The 21,201-nt window shown below is 37.8% G+C and overlaps 1 protein-coding gene across 1 annotated transcript in view; it reads right to left on the bottom strand.

The window, feature by feature from the left end:
• Positions 1 to 21,201, bottom strand: part of LOC127451658 (receptor-type tyrosine-protein phosphatase N2-like) — a 275,203-nt gene that overhangs the window by 149,695 nt on the left and 104,307 nt on the right. Inside the window, exons 10-11 of the mRNA XM_051716512.1 lie at positions 20,779 to 20,865; positions 15,860 to 15,939 (exon numbers count right to left, since the gene is read on the bottom strand). Of these exons, the coding sequence (XP_051572472.1) occupies positions 15,860 to 15,939; positions 20,779 to 20,865 (167 nt within the window). The remainder of the gene's footprint in view (positions 1 to 15,859; positions 15,940 to 20,778; positions 20,866 to 21,201) is intronic.

The following is a 21,201-nucleotide window of genomic DNA, read 5'->3' as shown; positions in this document are numbered from 1 at the left end:
CCAGATTAAATGCCTACAGAGGGGTGCCAAAAGTGAGTTGTTTTTATCTGTACATATAGTATGTGATACAGTGAAGAGGAATGCATATTTTGTTAACTCTACCCCTAAACCTCAACCTTATACCTAATCATCAGTGGAGTAAAAATGTAATCTGAGAGGGAAAATGGAGCCACCGAATCACACTTGTCACTGACTATGTGAATTCATACTGGTTTCAACATTTGACAAGAACCCGGGTCTCCCACCCTGCTAACGCAGCCCTGCTTCCAGTCGCGCCACAGAAGGTAAACACTTGAACCAATGCAAAAATGTATGATGGGAGATGGCGCTTGTCATTAGCTCCATAAGCCTGATGTCAGGATACTGGAACACTCGGAAGCAACATGACGATTTCCTGTGTGATCATTTTGTACAAATATACAGGTACATGCACCAAAAATCCTTTCATCTATCAAAATAAGTAAGCCTGTGTTATGTTGGGAAGATAAAGTAGAACATGTTATAGAATATGATCACAAACAAACAAAATGCACTCTTACATTTGCATACACAGAGCATACAGCTGGATAATAGGCAGGAGAGGAAGGAAAAGAATGAAAGAGAGAACAAGAGCCCAAAGTGCCATTTGATGACATCCATGCAGTGCCATTTGACTGACAGGTGACATCCATGCAGAAGCTTCGACTCTGACAGACTCTCCCGTCAAGGAGGAAAATGCCCCCAACTGCTTTAACACACACAGTGATTCACATATCTGAACACCATCAATTTATTTAAAAGTATATATATATATATATATATATATATTATTTTTTTTATTTTAATTTTTTTATTTATAATTTATTTTGAATATGGCATGTATATCTCTGTCTCTTCCTCTTACAAACAGTCTGTTAAAGAAGGGGATATAGGGGAAATTTTTTATCACAGAACTAAGTGCGCTCAACCAAGGAGGGCAGTCAAGGATGAGAGGAAGAAAAGGGCGGGAGAAGAAGGAGGGGAAAAGACACATAAGAGTGTGAGAAAGCAGGGGAAGAGGTTATTAGAGGAAGGAAGGATGAGAGATAGAGGGAAAATTAAGAAGGGCAGGAATTAACTCGACTCAAAGAATCTGAAGCGGAATAAAAACAAAGGTGTCCTTTCACATTTGAGGTTTTTACATTGAAGACATTTTTGAACTTGTAAGAAAAAGCTACAAAAACATGGACATGACAGTCTTGTGATTCAGTTGCTATTTAATGAGGATGCAAAGACCCAATAAATGACTGCATCTCACCAGCATGCTCCCTGAAAGCCAGTGTAATGCTGACAAAATTGGTGCAGACTAAAATGTGCATGATTCAATTTTACATATAGAACTGTACATATGCATATACAATGCACATTCAATACTGATACAACTGGACATATGCCAATACACTAATGTATCTTTCTCATTATCTGTATCTATTTTTTATTCATTTGTATTTAAATATTCCTTGTAAGCGCAATCTTACCTGGCCATTAAAAACCTATTATGAACATCTTTTATGGTGACTTATGGTGGCCATAACTCATTTTGTGTCTGTCTGCACAGGTTTTTAATTTTTTTGTAAACACTCACTAGACTGACATCTTTGTGCCACGTCTTCCTGTTTTTTTAGCTTCATGCGGATGAGTGCCACGCTTTTATGATGCCGTGTCATGTTAAAATAACTTGTTTTTTTTTAAATGCATCTTGAAACACCTGCATTCTGTTCCATTTATTGCACTGCATCTAGCTTTTGTTAATGTAAAAAAGCATTCGGTGTGAACAGCCCCTTATATGAGTTATCGTGCCTTGTTGTTTTAAAAACAATATCAGAAATAACTTTGATTACTTTATTTACAGTATTATTTCCATAATTCTTCCAGTATGTACAGTATGTATACTAATAATCTGAACTGCAGTATACAATTAAATAAATAGATAAAGTTGAATTGGTCAGTAGGAATCAGAATAAATCTGTAGTCAGGTAGAAATCCTATTACTAATCTAATGAATACTATTAGAACACTATTGAACTGTCAAATGCTGATGAGATATGAATTATTGCACACCTGTACTGAATACTCACACAGAAACATACCTGTAAACACTCAAAGAATCAGCATGATAACACAGTCCAGCACACACACACAAAATTATCTCATCGCACAAATAAACATGCAAGCACACACGTATTTCACAACCAGTTGGTGGCAAAGAGTGAGTCAGGTATATGTAAGCCATTACTTTAGCTGGAGAGGCTAGGGTAATTATGGCTGGCATTTTGACAAGTGTTTGGTGGAGTGAAGGTCAACTGTGTCTGCGTGGGAGATCTATGCTAATCTGCTCAGCTGGAGCGCAGACGAGCAGCCCCTGCACCGCACCACTGCAATTACAGAGAGAAAAAGAGAGACAGATAGAGTGAGAGAGAAAGAGATGAGTGGATGAGGAAGTAAACACAGCAGAGATGTCAGATTTGTGGACGGATGTGAAGAAATGTCAGTTAGAAAATAAAGACTACATGAGAAAGAGGGAGTATAAATCAGAAATAAACAGACTCTTAAAAAGACACCAGCTTGGTTTAACTTCCTCGGAATGAACAGAGGGGCAAGGGACAGGAAGATAAAGAGAGGAATAAATAAGGCTGTCACAAACCATCACCCCATCCAGTCTTAAAGTGGGGGCATGGCCACAGTTGTTCTATAAGGTCATGAACTATGACATGAACTAAGACTGAGGCACGATCACAATCCCTCTTCCTCCTGTCTTACCTACAGTGTATTTGTGCTTTTTGGCAAACTTTGTATCTTTAATTCTCGGTTCTCTCCTTTTTGATCTCTTTACATTAACTCCTCCTTTGCTATCCCTCTCTATTTCTCTGTTTCTCTCTGGTGTGGAGGCAGATGTAGATGGCCTTGACTGTGGTACTGGTTATTCTCCCTGTGGGATGTGACCATCAGGGTTCCATGTTCCATCTGCCCTAACCTGTCCAGATTCTGACCCATCCAGGTTTCTCACGACCTGGACACACCACCAGGTCAGACCCTTAGAGACCCTGATGATCTCCCCCAGAGACATGAAGGGCCAGACAAAGAGTGGACATCCCTCCACACACTAGCTTGACACGCCCTGATACCCTCTATTTCACACACATACATATATGCAGTGGTTGAGATGGTCCTTGGTGGTGTTTAGATGTGATAGTGTATGGATATATATGAGTACACTCACCAAGCACTTTATTAGGAACACCTGTACAACTACTTATTCATGCAATTGTCTAATCAGCCAATCGTGTGGCAGCAGTGCATAAAATCATGATGATACGGGTCAGGAGCTTCAGTAAATGTTTACATCAACCATCAGAATGGGGGAAAAAAATTGATCTCTGTGATTTTGACCATGGCATGGTGCCAGACGTATTTCTGTATTTCTGTAACTGCTGATCTCCTGGGATTTTCAAATACAACAGTCTCTAGAGTTTACTCAGAATGATGCCAAAAACAAAAACCATCCAATGAGCAGCAGTTCTGTGAACGGAAACGCCTTGTTGATGAGAGAGGTCAATGGAGAATAGCCAGATTGGCTCGAGCTGACAGAAAGGCTACAGTAACTCAGATAAACACTCTGTACAATTGTAGTGAGCAGAATAGCATCCCTTGAGGCAGATGGGCTACAACAGCAGAAGACCATGCTGGGCACTTTATTAGGACCATAGGTTTCCTAATAAAGTGCTCAGTGAGTGTATATTTCTGTAGAGTGTAGGGAATGAGGATAGATTAAGATATACAACTTAAGTATGATTCACACAAGTTTTCTCTAATGGTTACGAATGATAAATTCACTTCTGTTTGTAGCCATTTAAAGGAATGTTGCAGGTAAAATGTTTGGGATAATGTTGATTACCACATAAAAAATCATTTATGACTAGTTCTTCGATTATTCAAAAAAATTAAGCAAAATGTGCGGTTACAGTAAAGTTCTTACAATGGAAGTGAAAGGGGCCAGTGCATAAGCAACATGATCACAGGGGAAGTCGGCATGTTGATTCCAAGAGTTACGGCCACATTATGCCATCTCACTAACAAGCGCCATATCATATCAGACATTTTTGCACTGGCTCCAGCATGTTTCCCAAGCAGAAGTGCGGAGAGACACAGCTTGGGATCCCCTGTTGAACAAGGAAGTAATTGCATTCACATAATCAGTCACGAGCACTATTTGGAGGTTGCATTTTTCCCTCTAACATTACATTTTTACTTCACTGACGTTAAGGTTTAGGTTTGGGGTTTGGGTTGGAGGGTTCAGTTTATAAAATATGCATTCATCTTCACTGTATTATAGCCTGTACAGCTGAAAACAGCTCCCTTCACAACTTGCTACTGGCACCCCTCCATGGACATTACAACCGGAAAATGGAGCTCGCATTTGCCCATATGCCTAACAACACTTGCAGCTTTGGTCACTGTGGGCAATGTTTTGAATTTAAATAGAACAATTTCACTGTGAGATCAGTCTGCCATGTACACACTGTTTTAAAAGTATAGCTACAAGATGTAAACTTTGTACATGTTAACTAGGGCTGTCAAATTTAATGTAATTAGTCTGATTAATTATATAACACGTTATAAAAATTAACGCAATTAATCATGCCCCCTGACATGTAAAAGTATAATTTTCCAACCATACGAGCCGCAAGTGGGCGGAGAGATCTTCCAGTGTTCATTACGTACATGAGACGGTTGTAGAGGTGATGTCAGCAAGCGAAATCACTGACTATTTCAAGCTTGAAGTATATGTGTTTTTATGAGCCACGTGAATAGGTGGCAGCACACCTCAACAAACCTCACAAGCAGCACAGCCAGAGAATGAGATTCGCTCACTCTGAGGAACACAGCAGAATATATGAATTTTGAGACATGATTTACAAAGTTTACACTGCTTTTAACTTAACACAGCATCCTAAAAATGCTGCGTTTATGATGCTGAATACCAGTGAGAGGCTCCAAACGTGTCCGTCTGAGGCAAGCACATGTAAATAGAGCAACAATTAAAAATAGATATAAACGCAAGAACGTGTACTGTGAAAACAGGACATATTGACGAAGTCAATGCAAAGCAGATTGCTGTTAACTCTAGGCTTGTTCAATGATATGAGAATAAAACATATTATGTTCTTTATCCACTTTTTGTATTGTCTAATCATTGCTTTATTCATCTGCCACAATAATGCAATTTATTTTAAACTGAATTTCAATCCGTATTGTTGGGGCTTCGTTCAGGAGTGGGTTTGGTTATTAGCAATACTTATTAAGTATCAAAGATAATTATTAATTATTAAAATCAATAGAACATTGATTAGAATCAACATTAGCTTATTAATCCTTCAAATCAACAATCATCAAAGATAACTATCAATTATCAAAATCAATAGAATATTAATAAGAATTTAATTTTGCCGGGGCACCACCCTGGAATCAGGGACTAACAACCAGATGTGATGAGGAGGGGGGCGTGGCCGGGCCGAGAGGATTCACGCCCGGCGCTGAGTTGCCCAATCAGCCTGAGAGAGATAAAAGGAGGAGCTGGGGACACCAGATAGAGAGAGAGAGAGAGAGAGACACGCATGCAGCAGTGTTTTGTGTGTGCTCTTTTATTTATGGTAATCTTCGTCAGTGTTTATTAAAGTCTTTTTGATTGTTAATCCGGTTCCTGCTTCCTCCTTTTCTGATCCCCGTTACACTGATGCTGAAACCCGGGAAGGAGGAAGGATGCGGCATCCAAGAAGTCCTCACTGCTGACTGGGGGTCGCGACACCGAGGGAGTGTTCGATCTGGTGGCACTGGAGTCCCGCGTCATCCGGCAACCGGAAGGAACATCTAAAGGATCCAGTGCCGTCAATGTGGGCGGAGAGACTGGTTAATGGCATCTGCCCGCTTAACACATGTCTCCGCTGGTACGATAACTTAGGGACAAAGCTGGGCTCTATCGCCAAGTTATCTGTTTGCCAAATGTGTGTGCGAGTGTGTTTGTGAGGGGTCGTGTTTGTGTGCAGTTAGCACAAGAGAGAGAGAACAGGGTGACGGCACCGAAGCCGGTTTAGCGATCGTGGGAGAGACAGCAACCGTTAGTTTTATCACTCAGAGACGCGGTGAACACTTGTAATCCGTCCGCTGCAGTCGTTGGTTCTTTAATGGATAAACTCAGTGTGCCGGTCTCACCCACGATGGTGGAAATGCACAAACAGCCCAACATGGTTGGACGACAACACAACAAATCTAATTTGTGGTAACAGTAAGTTACAATAATACCTTGAGTATTATTAGCAGCAATGAGCGGACTCGACGGTCTGTAAACTGTACATGCAATTATCTTGATATACAAGAAAAACACACTATAATAATCTGTCTCTGCCCAGATGTAAACTTCTTACTTGAGTCACGTGAGGACACAGGTAGAATGTGTGTTCATCCGTCGTTTGACTCAGGCTCGGTTCCTCGAAGCTCGGGTGATGATGGGAGGCCGTTTCCTCATTCTGTCGGCGGGTGGTACGGCGGCTGATTCTCGGCAGGTTGGCGGAGAAATCTTATTTCTTCACTTCTGCAGGCAAAAGGGTGAGATGCGGATTGCTCAGCAGTCACCTTCGGATCCGTTAGAATCTCGGCTCGTCCAGCGAGATGGAGATTGTATGGCCAAAGTTCAGGTACATACATTACTTCCTTGGGCAGCAAGGCTACACCTGGGAGCAGCAAGGCTGCAACTAGATGTGGCGAATACTGTCGCTGAAAGCAAGCTTAGGAGGAATATCCGGAGTTTTATACTCATCATGGTTGAGGGATGTGTTCTGTTGTGCATTTCATCCAATAGGAGTTCAGAGTTCGATCCTTCAGAACTACACACCTAGGTGTAAAGTGAGCAAGGCTTGATGGGATCTGTAGTCTGTTTGAACTTCCTTTGTTTGATTTTGGCTTTTATCAGGCTTTGAGTGTTCCTGCAGGCCTCAGTCAGGCTTTATGACTGTGTGTAGGCCTGCCTTTGTCTCCTATCTGAGCACATGAGGCCCAACAGTATTATATATTTATTAAAGGCCCTACATATTATATTTATAAATATTTGAATTATTATGCATTATTTATATGGATTATCTTTATTTGGGGGCCTTTCTCAGCAAATAATGACCTATGTGATTAATTGCGATTAATTCAATTAATTTATTGGCATGTAATTTAATTAATTCAATTAAATGTTTTTAATTGATTGACAGCCCTAGAGTTAACATGATTTTAGATAAAATCAGGGATGTATCGGTCTTGTGGCGTTTACAAGATTACAGGGTTTACCGCCGTTATGTTATCATGACAACAAAGTTACAAATAATGTTAGAAAGCGATTTTATGACACTTAAATCTTGCTGGCATGTATAATGTTTACTTTTTTAAACTTTTGAAACTCTGCACTGAAAAAGTGGTAATCTGAAATTGTAACCTGTATTTCTACTTGATCTAACCCATAACAAATTATTTAGTTGGTGTGACCTAATATTTCAGTTAAATTTAGCTAGATTCAATAACATTTTTGAATTGAATAAAACCAATTAATGTAGATGTTATCACATGAAGCAATTTTTTTTAGGTTAGCCTACCTCACAAAACATTTTTTACAGTGTACATTCAAACACTTAGATTTAAACAGTGTAGTTGCAAAACAGCACATCCTCTGTACAAAAACACAGCCACTCTCAATGCACACAAACACAACTCCCACACAAACATTCTACTTTAAAGTGGCTGCAGCACAATGCATTCTGTTTCATCACAAAACCTTTGCTCCGCTATCACAGAAAAAATCGACACTGTCTCACGTTCCCTTTCAGCATATGAATTTAGATGAGCCCATTTTACTCTCATGATTGATATGCAGCATTATGAGTTTAATATCATCTGATCAGAGCATCATAAAAAATGCACCAGTGTACAACAGACTTTAATGAAATCTCACCCAAAAGACAAATGATGACGCAGAATGCCCCTTCTTGAAAATGTAGCTTACAATTCTCTTGACAGAATTTTTCAGAATGCCGTAAAAAATGAACAGAACATACAATATATGATGTTTGTAAATATGCAAATGCTGCAGTCAGGCTGTTGGAACATCTGTGCTCCTGTGCCAAAATGAGGAGCAAATAAACAAAACAACAGTTTTTTTTTTTTTTTTTACAATATTCAAAATTCAACTAAACATAACAGCAAAAGTGAGAAGGGATTGAAAAATATGTAAGATAAATACGTTTTGCAATATGGTGCTGCTTAAAGGTGCAATATGAAACAATTTCTATGTAATATTCGCCTTTTGTTTTGCCAATGTGTGAATGGCTTGTAACACAACTTAAAAAATGAGCCCTTCCCGGACTTCCTAGGTTGCCTATTAAAGCCTGTAGACTGATTTTCATGCGAAGAGAGTGGGTCGGTTTTGCCGAGAAAATCCAAAGGATGTGACGTTTATGCACGCTCCTGAGAGCCTTACCTCAGTAATAGCTTCTCTTCCGCTGTTCAACAGCGACAACAGACAGTCTGCAACACTAGGTAACATTATCTTAGAGATGGAATCCAGCAAACATCCGGCTCCCAGCACAACACCGACTCCTACACAAACTCAGAGTAAGCCAAAAAAAAACAAATCTACTGAATCCCGTCTGGCTGTGCGGGAACATGATCGTGGTCAAGCGAAAACTAGAGTGAACATCGGCAGGGCATTTGATTCCTGGAGGGACCTTCTTTTCGGTTTTGGGGATCAAAACCGACCCTGAATTGGCGTTCTTCTTATTGGACAGGTAAGCTTACATAACTGCAAAGCATGTGAAATATAATGCCATAAGGATTGATCTGTGTAATTTTAGCTAACTTGATCTTACCTGCTAACGCTGACGAATTGCAAGCTACCTTGCTTCGTAACTTTCAAATAATTTCAACGATCTTCTCTTTATACTAAAAGTCAGGTATACAGGATAAATTTAAGCAAATATGCTGGTTTCTTGATCGAAGTACAACACATGACATACAAAACATACAATAGTGCAACATAACAGTGCAGTTCAACAGTAAACTGTCTGGTATAGTTCGGTAGTATGTAGCTGTATGTGTGTATCAGTATTCTATGTTAGCTGATAAGTAGTTTCAGTTTAGTCTCAAAGTTTGTAGTAAAACAATCATAACTGTGTAATTTTAATAATGCTACCTCATCTGTCAGCATGATGCCAGTGAATCGTTCAGTCTCTTTGTACGTTACGTCATTGTTTTGGCCAATGCTCGCTCGCTCATGTCCCTATGGAGTGTGTGCGAGAGAGCGAGAAACAGGTAGCTGGCTGCAGTTCACTTAACAGCCACAGGTGTCATTAATAACAAGGGTTTCTGAATCTTACATACTGCACCTTTAAGGTACAAAGCCGTCACTAGTGTGGTATCCCTGTTTTGGGTACATATTTGTACCCTTAAGGTATAAAAAATAAATATAAAAAAATATAAATATACCTTTAAAGGTACACAATAGGCAGAGGTGGGTAGTAACGTGCTACATTTACTCCGTTACATTTACTTGAGTAACTTTTTGGAGAAAAACAATTACTTTCAGAGTAGGTTTAAAATGGGTACTTTTTACTCTCACTCAAGTACATTTCTAATTACATTTTTTTACTTTTACTTCTTTACAATTGGTAGCGTTCCTGTCGTTACATTACTGGGTTTAATTTTAGTTAATGTGTAATTTATTGAGAGATTACTGAATGGGACTTTTACGACAGCAGAAGGTCACACAGCTGCGCTGCTCAGACTGTCACTCAATCACTGCTGCAGCATTAAACTCTTCAAAATGAAACACTTTCTTCACTCCGCACAGTGAAAAAAAGAATAGTTTCATCAAGCAATGCCTTCATTAAACACCAAGACAAGCGGATATTTCAAGATTAAAATCACAGCTTCAATTTAAGGCAGCACCCTGAGGTAACTTTTGGCTCTAATCCTAATGCTGGCTTTTCTGTGTAATGTGATGGTCATTTTCAGGGTGATAATGTAACTGGGCTCTTATGACATCAGTTTTTAAGTGTACATTTTTAAATCAGTGCAGCAATATATCAGTGCGCTTTGTCCCGCATCCCGCATGTCATGAGCAGTTTTTTCGCATTTACCCCGCACTGGAAACTACTGCAGCTACTTCAGGTGGATTAACTGTATAAATCCATGTAAACATCCAAGTTGAGTGTAAATAAATTCAATTTGCTCTGCCATTCATGTGATCGACAACTGGAGTTCGAACAGAAAGCATTTCTGTGCGTGCACAGCGACGTGCGCGGGGTGCGCGCATGTGAGATGTGCGGGCGCGAGGCGATCGTTTGGTGAAGAGAGTGGCTGTGTCTGAAATCGTTCACTCATTCACTATTTCCTATATAGTGAATGGCAGTTAGTGCACTATATCTCAGCAGTAAGTGAACGAAATGAGTGAATTCAGACGCTGACGTATACACCGAGTGTGCCCTACGCACTAGGCTGCGTACTCTGCATTTAGAGAGTGGCGGTACTGCTGTACAGAACTAATGATCTAAATTCTTTCAACACTGAAAATTGTAACAACACTGAAATAAGAATCCACACAGGACTTTAAAAGCTATGAAATAGCTAAAGTAGGCATTAATAAAACATGATCTTGCTTTGGTTTATATTTCAGCATTATATATAATGTCCTTGTGGGACATTTTCACATTTTCACTGTAATAATTACTAGAAATGTTTCCAAACCTCTCTTCTTATTGACAAATTCATCCAGGTCTGACAAGAGCCCTTAAAGGGATAGTTCACCCAAAAATTATAATTCTCATTATTTACTCACCCTCATGCCACCCCAGATGTGTATGACTTTCATCTGCTGAACTCAAATGAATATGTTTAGGAGAATTTCTCAGCTCTGTGGCAACATTTTAAAGCTAAACAAACAAACATTAGTCAGCATAAATGTAATCCATAAGACTCCAGTGGTTAAATCAGTATCTTCAGAATTGATGTGATAGGTGTGGATGAGAAACAGAGAAACAGATCACTTTCACATTCTGCTTGTGTTTTTGGTGATTAACATTCTTCTCTGCATATCGCCCCTTGCTGTCTTGCAAAATATTACAAATATTGATCTGTTTCTCACCCACACCTATCATATCACTTATGAAGACATGGATTTAACCACTGGAGTCTTATGGATTACTTTTATATTGCCTTTATGTGCTTTTTGGAGTATACAAATTTTGGCCTACAGAGCTAAAATGTTCTTCTAAAAATCTTAATTTGTGTTCTGCAGAAGAAAGGAAGTCATCCACATCTGGGATGGCATGAGGGTGAGTAAATGAGGAGATAATTTTCATTTTTGGGTAAACTATCTCTTTAAAGTGATAGCTCAGCCATAATTTAATATTCTGTCATAATTTCCCTACCCTCATGTTGTTCCAAACCAGTGTGACGCTTTGTATTATGTGGAACACAAAATATGTTGGACAGAATGTTAGAGACTGACAGTCTCAGTCACCATTCACTTTCAAAATATGGAAAAAACATTCATTGAAAGTAAATAGTGACTCAGGCAAACATTCTGTCTAATATCTCCTTATTGTGTTGTATGGAAGAAAGAAAGTCATACGGGTTTGGAACAACATGATGGTGAATGATGAATTTACGTTAATAATAATAATAATTCTGTAGTACATGTTCAATGTATATTATGTAATGGAATATAGGGGAGTAACTCACTACTTGAGTACTCTTTTAATTGGATACTTTCTTCTTTTAATTTTTTAAGTAACTGTACTTTTACTTGAGTACAGTTTTTGGCTACTCTACCCACCTCTGACAATTGGTCCTTAGGGTGCAATTAGGTACCCAAAATGAGTTAAACATTTTAACTACAACCCAGTGATGGCCCTTGTACCTTAAACAGTACCTTTTTTTAGAGTGCACTGCATGTATCATCCTCTCGTACAGTGTTGTATAGTGTAAAGTGGAATTAGCACACATACAAAGTGGAAGACAAAATAAGCCACATTAATTAACTTGCGGATGGCAAAAGGTGAGAAGCAGCAAAATTAGGGGACAAGCAGAAATGAAATGTGACAGGCAGAGATGGGGAAGAAAGCACTTTATAAAAAGAGAAATGAGATAGAGTTGGAGAGATGAAGAGAGAGATGACACATTGTAAGATTACACTGTGCAGTTTAGGGTGCCATTTCATCAACACTATGGATGAATCAATGGCCCGTTAAATGATTGTAAAGGAGTCACACAAACACACACACACACACACACACACACACACACACACACACACACACACGTACACAGATAAAGCAGGGAGTTCATCTTTTGTTTTGAGATGAAGCGGGATTACCATATCCATGTCTTTTGTCCAAAGCTTTCTTTCTAGATGAATAGAGTACAACAGCAAATTCCTCAATCTTAATGAATGTACCCCAGACCCTCCATAAAGCCCTTTAGTTAGTTGCTGTGTTGCTAGCAGCTTGAAAGTCTTGAGCAGAGCTCTGCATTAGAATACCAAATCCCTGCCAGTATACATACAGGATATAAGCCTACCCATCTACAGTATACTGCTGTACCTCCACTGGAAACAGTTCGGCAGGAAGTGATTATTTTTTTGTCAGGGAAAATTAATGGTTACATGTTTGTGAAGCCATGGTTACAGAAATGAGGTGACATAGAGGCGATTTTTGAGAGGGTACACTGTAACATAGCAATAAGGGTAACACTTTATAATAGCTACATGGTATAAATCATTTGCAATGCATTACTAAACATACATTTATCACTAACATGCATTTTCATATTAATTAATAATATACCATGTCTATATTTGGCATATATATTCTTCCCTATACATTTGTTTCTTTTGCTGAAGCCATTTCATCAGATAATGTATCAGCATAGAGATACTGTAGATCCTGTGTGTGTACAAATGTGTTTAATTTCTACCATGGCCAGCCTTTAGGGAGAATGGATGAATGATTTATATGGCATAGATAGTTCTCACTTTTTTTTAAATAAATAATTTGCAACTGTAATTATAAACGAATGATATACTATTTGTATATGCATTTTGATGTATTTATAATGTATGAACAAATGCTTTATAAATAATTAAACAACTCTTAACTCAAAGATCACAAATACTTTACACATTACTATATAAAGTGTAATATAAATATTATTATTAATACAAAGTGTAACCCAAAAAGAGTGTAATGTCTGAGTATATGATTGGTTAGTACAATTAATATATAATTAGTAATGCATGTTTGGTACAATAAGTGTGCAAATAAACCTTTACAAGGATCAAATCATAGAAAATGTTACATTAACCGCTGTTGTGCACTGACTGAATGAGTTCACACTGTAGGATGGTTTTTAAACTTGTGAGTGTAGTACATACCCAGTCCTCATCAATCAGTTTTAATCAATAAATACTTTTAAAAAAGCATACATATTTTCTAAAAAAATTTATATTATAAATATGCAAAATTTTGTAGATATATTTTTTAATAATAGGATATTTACACAAAGTGGTATTTTAGTTTTCCTTCTTAGTAAAATTCAGAGAGACAGACAGACAGACAGACAGACAGACAGACAGATAGATAGATAGATAGATAGATAGATAGATAGATAGATAGATAGATAGATAGATAGATTTTTGTTAGTTTTTGTTGTTTTAAAAGGTACTGTACATAAAGCAGTGCTACTGAAAATACAGACTAGATTTATATTAGCCATGTATGAACATGAAACAGATCAACAACCCAAACATAATCCTAAATGCTTAGATGAGATTCAACATATTTCCATTGATTGCAAATACTGTACCATGCAGTTGCCTAAATACCTTAGAGGATTATGTGATGCCAAAGGCACAAAATAGGAATAAATGATTAGGTGCAATCAGTGTATACATGAGTAATAAAGTGTGAGGAGAGATCCTCTCTGTTTAAATAAAGTAATAAATTGGTATTCAGGCACCAGGGTTTTCATAATTGATCTGCCGTGTGAGAGTGGCTGATCATGTTGACTTAACATTTTGTCTGACATTTGGGTCTGACGAGCCCAGCTATTAACTCTCTCAACATGCTACAAGAGACTCTCAAAGGGAGGAGAGACACACACACACTCACAAATAAAAGTTGAAATTCACACCACAGCATTTGGACAAAATTGGAGCACATTTCTGCAGATGTCAAGGCATTTATGCGCATCATTTTAACATGCACGAACACCCTCTCGCATACACGGCACCACTCAGAGCCAGAAAAGGATGAGATGTTCAAAGACTCAAACATCTAGTCACAAGAAGGACAACTGTTTACATACAAACACAATAGTTCACACTCCTCAGAAATGAAATGACGCTTTCACTACCAATGTCAAAACACTGACAATCGACTAAAAAAAATATTTATTTTCATTAAATGTACTTCACATAATGGCTTGTTGACTGCATATGTCATTACTTCTATGAGCAGTAGTGAAAATGATTTGTAGCAGAAAATATACAGTAAACAAAGAGAAACGGACAAAAAAAAAACTCTAAGCAAAGCACCAATAGCAACTTACAGTTTTGTTTCGTCACATACATAGTGCCTATATTTTATTTAAATAATTATGCATTTCAGGTCCAGTTTTGCAGTTGTTTCTGGTTTGGTTACTATGAAAAGTGTCCTTGGCATATCTCTTGTCTTATGTGTCCGGGAGCACAGACACTTTATGAGTTAAGGGTCAAATCCTTGTTGGCCATGGTCAGAGGAGGTTTTTTAGAGTGGAGTAAAGCAAAAGCTTTCTTGTTTATGCATTAGAGGGCTGCCTGCCCTCTTGTAGCTCATATAAAGAAATCCATTTTGAAATAAATCCCATTCAAATTTCCATGAATCTGTTTTCCCTGGAAGTAATTATTATGGATCAAGGGAAAACAGCCCTTATGATGTCAGATTCTTTTTGTTTTTCTTTCATTCTTAGCCCTTTCCTTTGTGCATTAAAGATCAAATATGAAATCCTGTGTGTTAAGAGACTGATAGAAGGGATGCAGGGATGAGGTCAATTCTGTTTCAATTCCTGAATCAGATTTGCCCAAATCCTGACTCCAAGCTTGAAAGTCAAGGCAGTGCTGTCAGAAACCATAAAAAAACATAAAACCCATAATGTAAAAAAGGTATAATCAAAAGGCATGATCAGCACAGTGCTGTATTGGCTAAAACATAACAACTATGCACATCATTCACAAAGAAATCTTGATCAAGAGCAATGGTCCCTGCTATTTCACATACATTCAAAATAAACAAAAACACCACCAAATCTGAAAATGAAAAACAATATTAATTTACAGAGCATATCGGGATGAGGAATAAGTGAAAATTACACTGAATGTAAATTCTTGAAAAGGGAAAAGCAGGGGATGAAAGAATCATATCACACTCATTTTCACTAAGACAGTACACGCACACCTCTGTGTTTATAACATACCAATAATTTCATAATGCCAAAGCTTGCCTGGACTTGAGAGGCCATGTTTGATAAAAGTTCCGTGGTGTTTTAGTTGTTTGTTTGCTTGATCTTGCATGTGTGAGAGAGTGTGTGTACTTGTGTTTTTTTTAGATGTGTGTGTAGAAAGGGGGCTTTAAATCTTGAAAATAAATAATGCTGCAATCAAGGTCATGGCACTATTAGACAATTCTTCCCCAATGTGTTGGCAGATGATCGGAATAGCAACTAGAATGCAGCAGTGGAAGGAGTGGTGTGTGTGGGTGTGTGTTTGTGTGTGTACCTGCCACTCTGGCTAGCTGGGCTGTGCTGATGTTACGAGCATTGGGGCGCACTCGAAAGGTTACTGCTGGACCCAAAACCCTGAGAGACACAAAGGAGAGAAAGAAAGAGAAGACATACAAAGAAACAGACAAAGAGAAGAAAACAAGACAGGAGAGAGAAGGAGAGGAAGAGATTAATAATACTGGGCAGTGAGCTTTATGAGCAATTCCTTAAAAAATTTGTTATTGCAACTGCTGTCAATTCCAACTCCTTGGTTCGACTATACAGAAGTTATACAACAGATCAGTGGGGAATATTACATTTTCATTAATTTTCTTATGACAGAGCTTTACTGTCAGCATTCCTGATGTTCGTGGAGTTTAGAATGTTTAGTGGATCATCCCCATTCAGCAAACAGGTCCAAATGGATAAAGAAATTGTCCTTTGTTCAAAAAGATTTGTTCACAAAAACATTAAAGGCAATGCAATGGATCGGAATATGTTTGTAGTACTTAAATTGGAGATATGTTGTGCAAATGTATGATGGCATTTTGATCAAATGGCATTTGTGATTGAGCCAAACAGCTGTCAGGGGGGAGATCCCAGCTGTACTCCTCATTCATTTATCTATGAATAAATTATCTATTCATATACCAGAGAATCCTGTAAAGTATAATATTTCACTGTAAATTGTTCCTTTAAATGGAATGGAAATTAAAAATGGTAAATATAATCAAAATATGCTGAGGTTTGCATGATACATTTATAACACACACCCATACCCAAAATAGAAACACAGTCTTAGACTTAAAGAAAGAGTTCACTCAAAAATGAAAATTCTGTCATAAATTTATTTCTCATCCTCAATTCGTTCAAAACCTGACGTGAATTTATTTCTAATGCTTAAAACTAAAGGAGTTGTTTTAATGAATATGCCAGTCCATATTTTCAATACAAAGGCAGTGGATAGTGATTCACTGTCATGCTTCAAAAAGGATGCAATAGTACAATAAAAGTAGTCCATGTGGCCTGTGCATTATATTCCGCTATTTCATTTAGAGCTAAAAACAGCGCAAGCTTTTGCTTAATACACTTCTCTCGTAGCACACATGAATGATCAATGGACGTCAAGATTTTAATTGAAAATGACTAAAATCATATGCCTTCAGAAGACTTAGAATGTGACTCATGAGTTGCGTGGACTACTTTTATGATACTTTTGAGACCTTCTTCAGCTTTAAAGTGAGTCACTATCAATTGCTATTGTATTAAAAATGTACTAATCAGGATATTAATTAAAATAGACAGATGCTATTTGCACCTCTATTTAAATACTAAGATACAATATAGGGGCATCACTGCAGCGTGTTTATTTAGAATCCCACAGACACCCTACACCAGAGTCCTGCACATGGGCAGGTACCCGCGGGTACCTGACAGGTGAACTGCTAATATTTGATGTAATGGGTGGAAAAATATTTACATTGTCATTTGCGGTGAGGGTCGGGAATCAATAGGCAAGGGTGGACTGCAGGTCAAATAGCCAATGCTATTTTTTTACATGTAAAATAATGTTCATCTTTCTCATCTTTTTTCTGTTAATTGTTCTGTTAAGTACTGAGGGTGTGGGTGGGTGCAGGTTTACAAAACAGAACCCATGCAGGACTATGCCCTACATCAACCCCTACCCCTAAACCTAACCCAATCCTTACCTTACAAAAGTTAACCATTAAACCATTGTACTGCAGTAAGCATAGTATCACAATAGTTTTATGTGGTAAAATCATAGTAACCACAAAATTAAACATGGTTACTATATTATTACCAGATTACTGTATAACACAATGGTTAATTGCATCAAACTATGGTTTCCACCAAAAAACATGGTTACTACAATATTTCTATAGTAAAATCATTGATAATTTTTAGAATTGTTAGTTCGCAAAAGAAGGGACACGACCAAAGCCAAGCTGCGGAAGAAAGCCATCACCCCTCTAGCCCGGACGAGGAAGGGAACGTGTGCAATCGACAAACAAAGAGAGGTATCAAAGGGAACTATCAAAAATCAACATGTCTGTAACTTGGAATGCCACTATGACATCAATGCAGACCCAGAGATGGACTGCTGTTTATCTAAACTACTCATTACTAAGAACATGACTGTTTTTCTGTTTATCATTACTAAATAACAATGGTGTGATTTTTGAGGTGAATCGGATGGCGAATTTTGGAAAAGCAATGGTCCAAAAAGGGATCTTCCTAGTTTCTGATCCTGAGGAAGATGTATTTATCTGGGGACTGTGTGCCAGGGTGAGGTGGAGGTCACAAATAGAGAAAAAAAATAGGATAGAAAAAGAGAGGAGAATATAAAAGAGAAAAAGACAGAGAGGTGGAAGACTACAGGAATGGATCTGTCACCAGAACAAAATCCCATTCACACATCAGCATGAGGTGAGAGCAAGTCAAAGGTGACCTCACATCCTCAGCAGAATTAACACAGAGACACTCAGATATCTGCTGGAAAATAACTGGTGGTTATAAGAATGGTTAAAGTTTCACTATAGTAAGACATGTCTCAATGTAAAACCATCAAGACACAGCTTATACATAATACCACAAAGAAAAATAATACTCAAAGATATGATATCAGATACAGGATTGCATATAATCATGCAATAATATAGAGCAAAAATAAATGAATAAAGAAATAATTACAAAATACACATTTCATTTATTTTCTACCTACCAGTGTCCTCATTCTCATATACACACAACCTTATCCTTTCTGTACATAAACTCCTTACAAATACACAACCCTCTGAAAACACTGTCACTCCACTTGTATATACTTTCCCTGTTATAACACCACTGATGCTGATAAGATATCAGAAAATTGCCACCAATGTCCAGTACACAGAGGGAGGTAAGCCATAACATAATGATACTGCTTCTTATTTAGTCTCCCATCACAGCATGAGAGAGAGTGTGGGATGGAGAGAAGTGGAGTGCGTGTGTGTGTGTGTGTGTGTGTACATGTTTATACTACATTGTGGGGACCAAATGTCCCCACAAGGATAATAAAACCTGAGATCACCTACATTGTGGGGCCCAGCCAGCAGTCCCCATGAAGGAAATGGCTTATTAAACATAATAAATTATGTTTTTTGAAAATTTAAAAATGCAAAAAGTTTTCTGTGAGGGTTGGGAGTCTATGGAGAGTCCCCACACTGATATAAAAACAAGTTTGTGTGTGTGTGTGTGTGTGTTGATGTTGGTATAGAAGGAGAAGAATGGGTATGTAAAGAATAAATTATGAAAACAGAAAGAAAGCAAGAAAAAGGCAGAATTAGTGTAAAATAATGCGTGTATGTATTTTTTTAAGAAACAAAGTGTGTGAGTTTGTGTTTGTGTTTTAATGTGTAATGTGAAGGCAACCCAGGAATGTGTGTATGTGTTTTTCTGTGCCCCCTACTGTCTGCACAAAGTACAGCCCTTACGTCATGTCTGGAGTTTAGATAGGTGCTACGCTGACTCTTTCAATAACTGCAACACAGTGTGAAGCCCAAACATGGCATCACTGTTATTGTGTGCATCAATGTCTACATGAGTTTGGGTTTCCGTGTGTGTACTGAATTTTTGTGAGCTTTAACACCAAATATATAAGAAGACATGAGTTTCAAAGCTGAATATCTTGTCTACTGTGATTTTACAATGTAGTTTTCTGGCCCCAAAAATTACATTATGGCATTATGTTTTATATAACAGTGCGTATAATTCAGAACACCTTTCCATTATTTCTGAGAAAAGATGAAAAGCATAAGCTGACAAAAGATACATTAGCAGGTACCCGCTTGAATAGATATTCAAGCCATCATTCAGGAGAGAAAATTAATCAAACACACAGAAGAATCTCACCTGGACAGTGCCGAACTACACACAAAACTCACACATACATACACGGAGGTTTTTTTATGATCCATGAAAATATAGAACAATGACAATGAGCAAAATATTCAAATATGGATGGGAATGACTGCTTTTAAAAATGTACATTCTAAAACCAAAGGCTAAGGCCACATCCACACTAATCTGTTTTTCACTTGAAAACTCAGCTTTCAGTATCCTTATGTCACTATTTTCTCAATTTTGGGGAAAGGGAGAGTGTTCGTGAAATGCTCCTTTTTTGGTGGAGAAAAACATCATTCTAGTGTGGATGACAGGTGTAAATGTAGCTAAATCAATGCATTTTTAAACTAAAATGTATTAGTGTGGACGTGGCCTAAAGCAGGTTTACTTCAGCTGTGATTGATTCTGTCAGTTCTTAGGTGTGTCTTTAGAAGTCTTTAGTATTTTACAAAGACATGGTCTGGCTCTTTTAATTAATATAAGTAATTAGTAATTAATGAAAATTAGTAATTGCTTTAACACTTGCATTTCCTTAATCCTTGTCCTTAAAAGCTGTCCTTGGCCTTGCTTATAATGTGTCTGAGAAATACTGAACCGCAATAAGTTTCTCAGCAAAATATAAAAGTGTCAGAACACATTTGCTGCATTCCAAACAAACAAGCAGAAAGCTATTTTTAATCTGTGAACTCTCAGAACAGCGGCTCTTATTAGAAATGTTCTGTAATTTAACTGAAGTTTACCACTGCAGTCAGGTCAGTATAATACACACCTACACATACTGAGATGCATTGTCTCTCTCTAATACATTTATAAAAAACTTGAACTTATATGCACACAATTCAGAACACACTCAAAATCACTATGCTTTCACTTGAAAATGAATGCTTAGCCCAAACTATATTGCAAAATGGAAAAACAAAAAAACAACCACAGGTTGAGTGTTCCATTAGTGCCATTAGTGTGTCAAAACAGCATGAGACTGTGTCTTCAACAAGTCTGTTTGTGTGCCTGTGTGTGTGCGAGCACACTTACGAGAGCTGTAGAAAATCCGTTAAACGAAGGTTAACTCTCTCAGCTAAGAACTCCACAAGGTTCAGACCCTGATCTGTGGACAGAGAACTGGGTAAAGACAAAAAAAAGAGAGAGGGAGAATAGGTTTACGACATTGCTACAGTGTTCTGAGTGTTTTAGCATGATGCTATATACCACTTGTGAATTCTCAGGGCCAGCAAAGCCTTCTCTGCTGGCCTAACATGCCAAATAAATAAATATTTTTCATCCTTTCATTCTCAGTCACCTTTTTGCCTATGTATTTTTAATCACTTTCCACTCTTAATTAATCTACAAAGAAATAGAGAAAAACTAAAAGTTTATCCAGTCAGAATTTATTCCTTGATGCTTACAAGCGAAGTGTGACAACTGTTTCACAAATCACATATCCAAAGCAGCGAGTGA

Source organism: Myxocyprinus asiaticus, chromosome 2 (genome assembly GCF_019703515.2).
Source record: "Myxocyprinus asiaticus isolate MX2 ecotype Aquarium Trade chromosome 2, UBuf_Myxa_2, whole genome shotgun sequence".
NCBI classification, from domain to species: domain Eukaryota; kingdom Metazoa; phylum Chordata; class Actinopteri; order Cypriniformes; family Catostomidae; genus Myxocyprinus; species Myxocyprinus asiaticus.
This window is presented reverse-complemented; position numbering and strand designations above follow the sequence as displayed.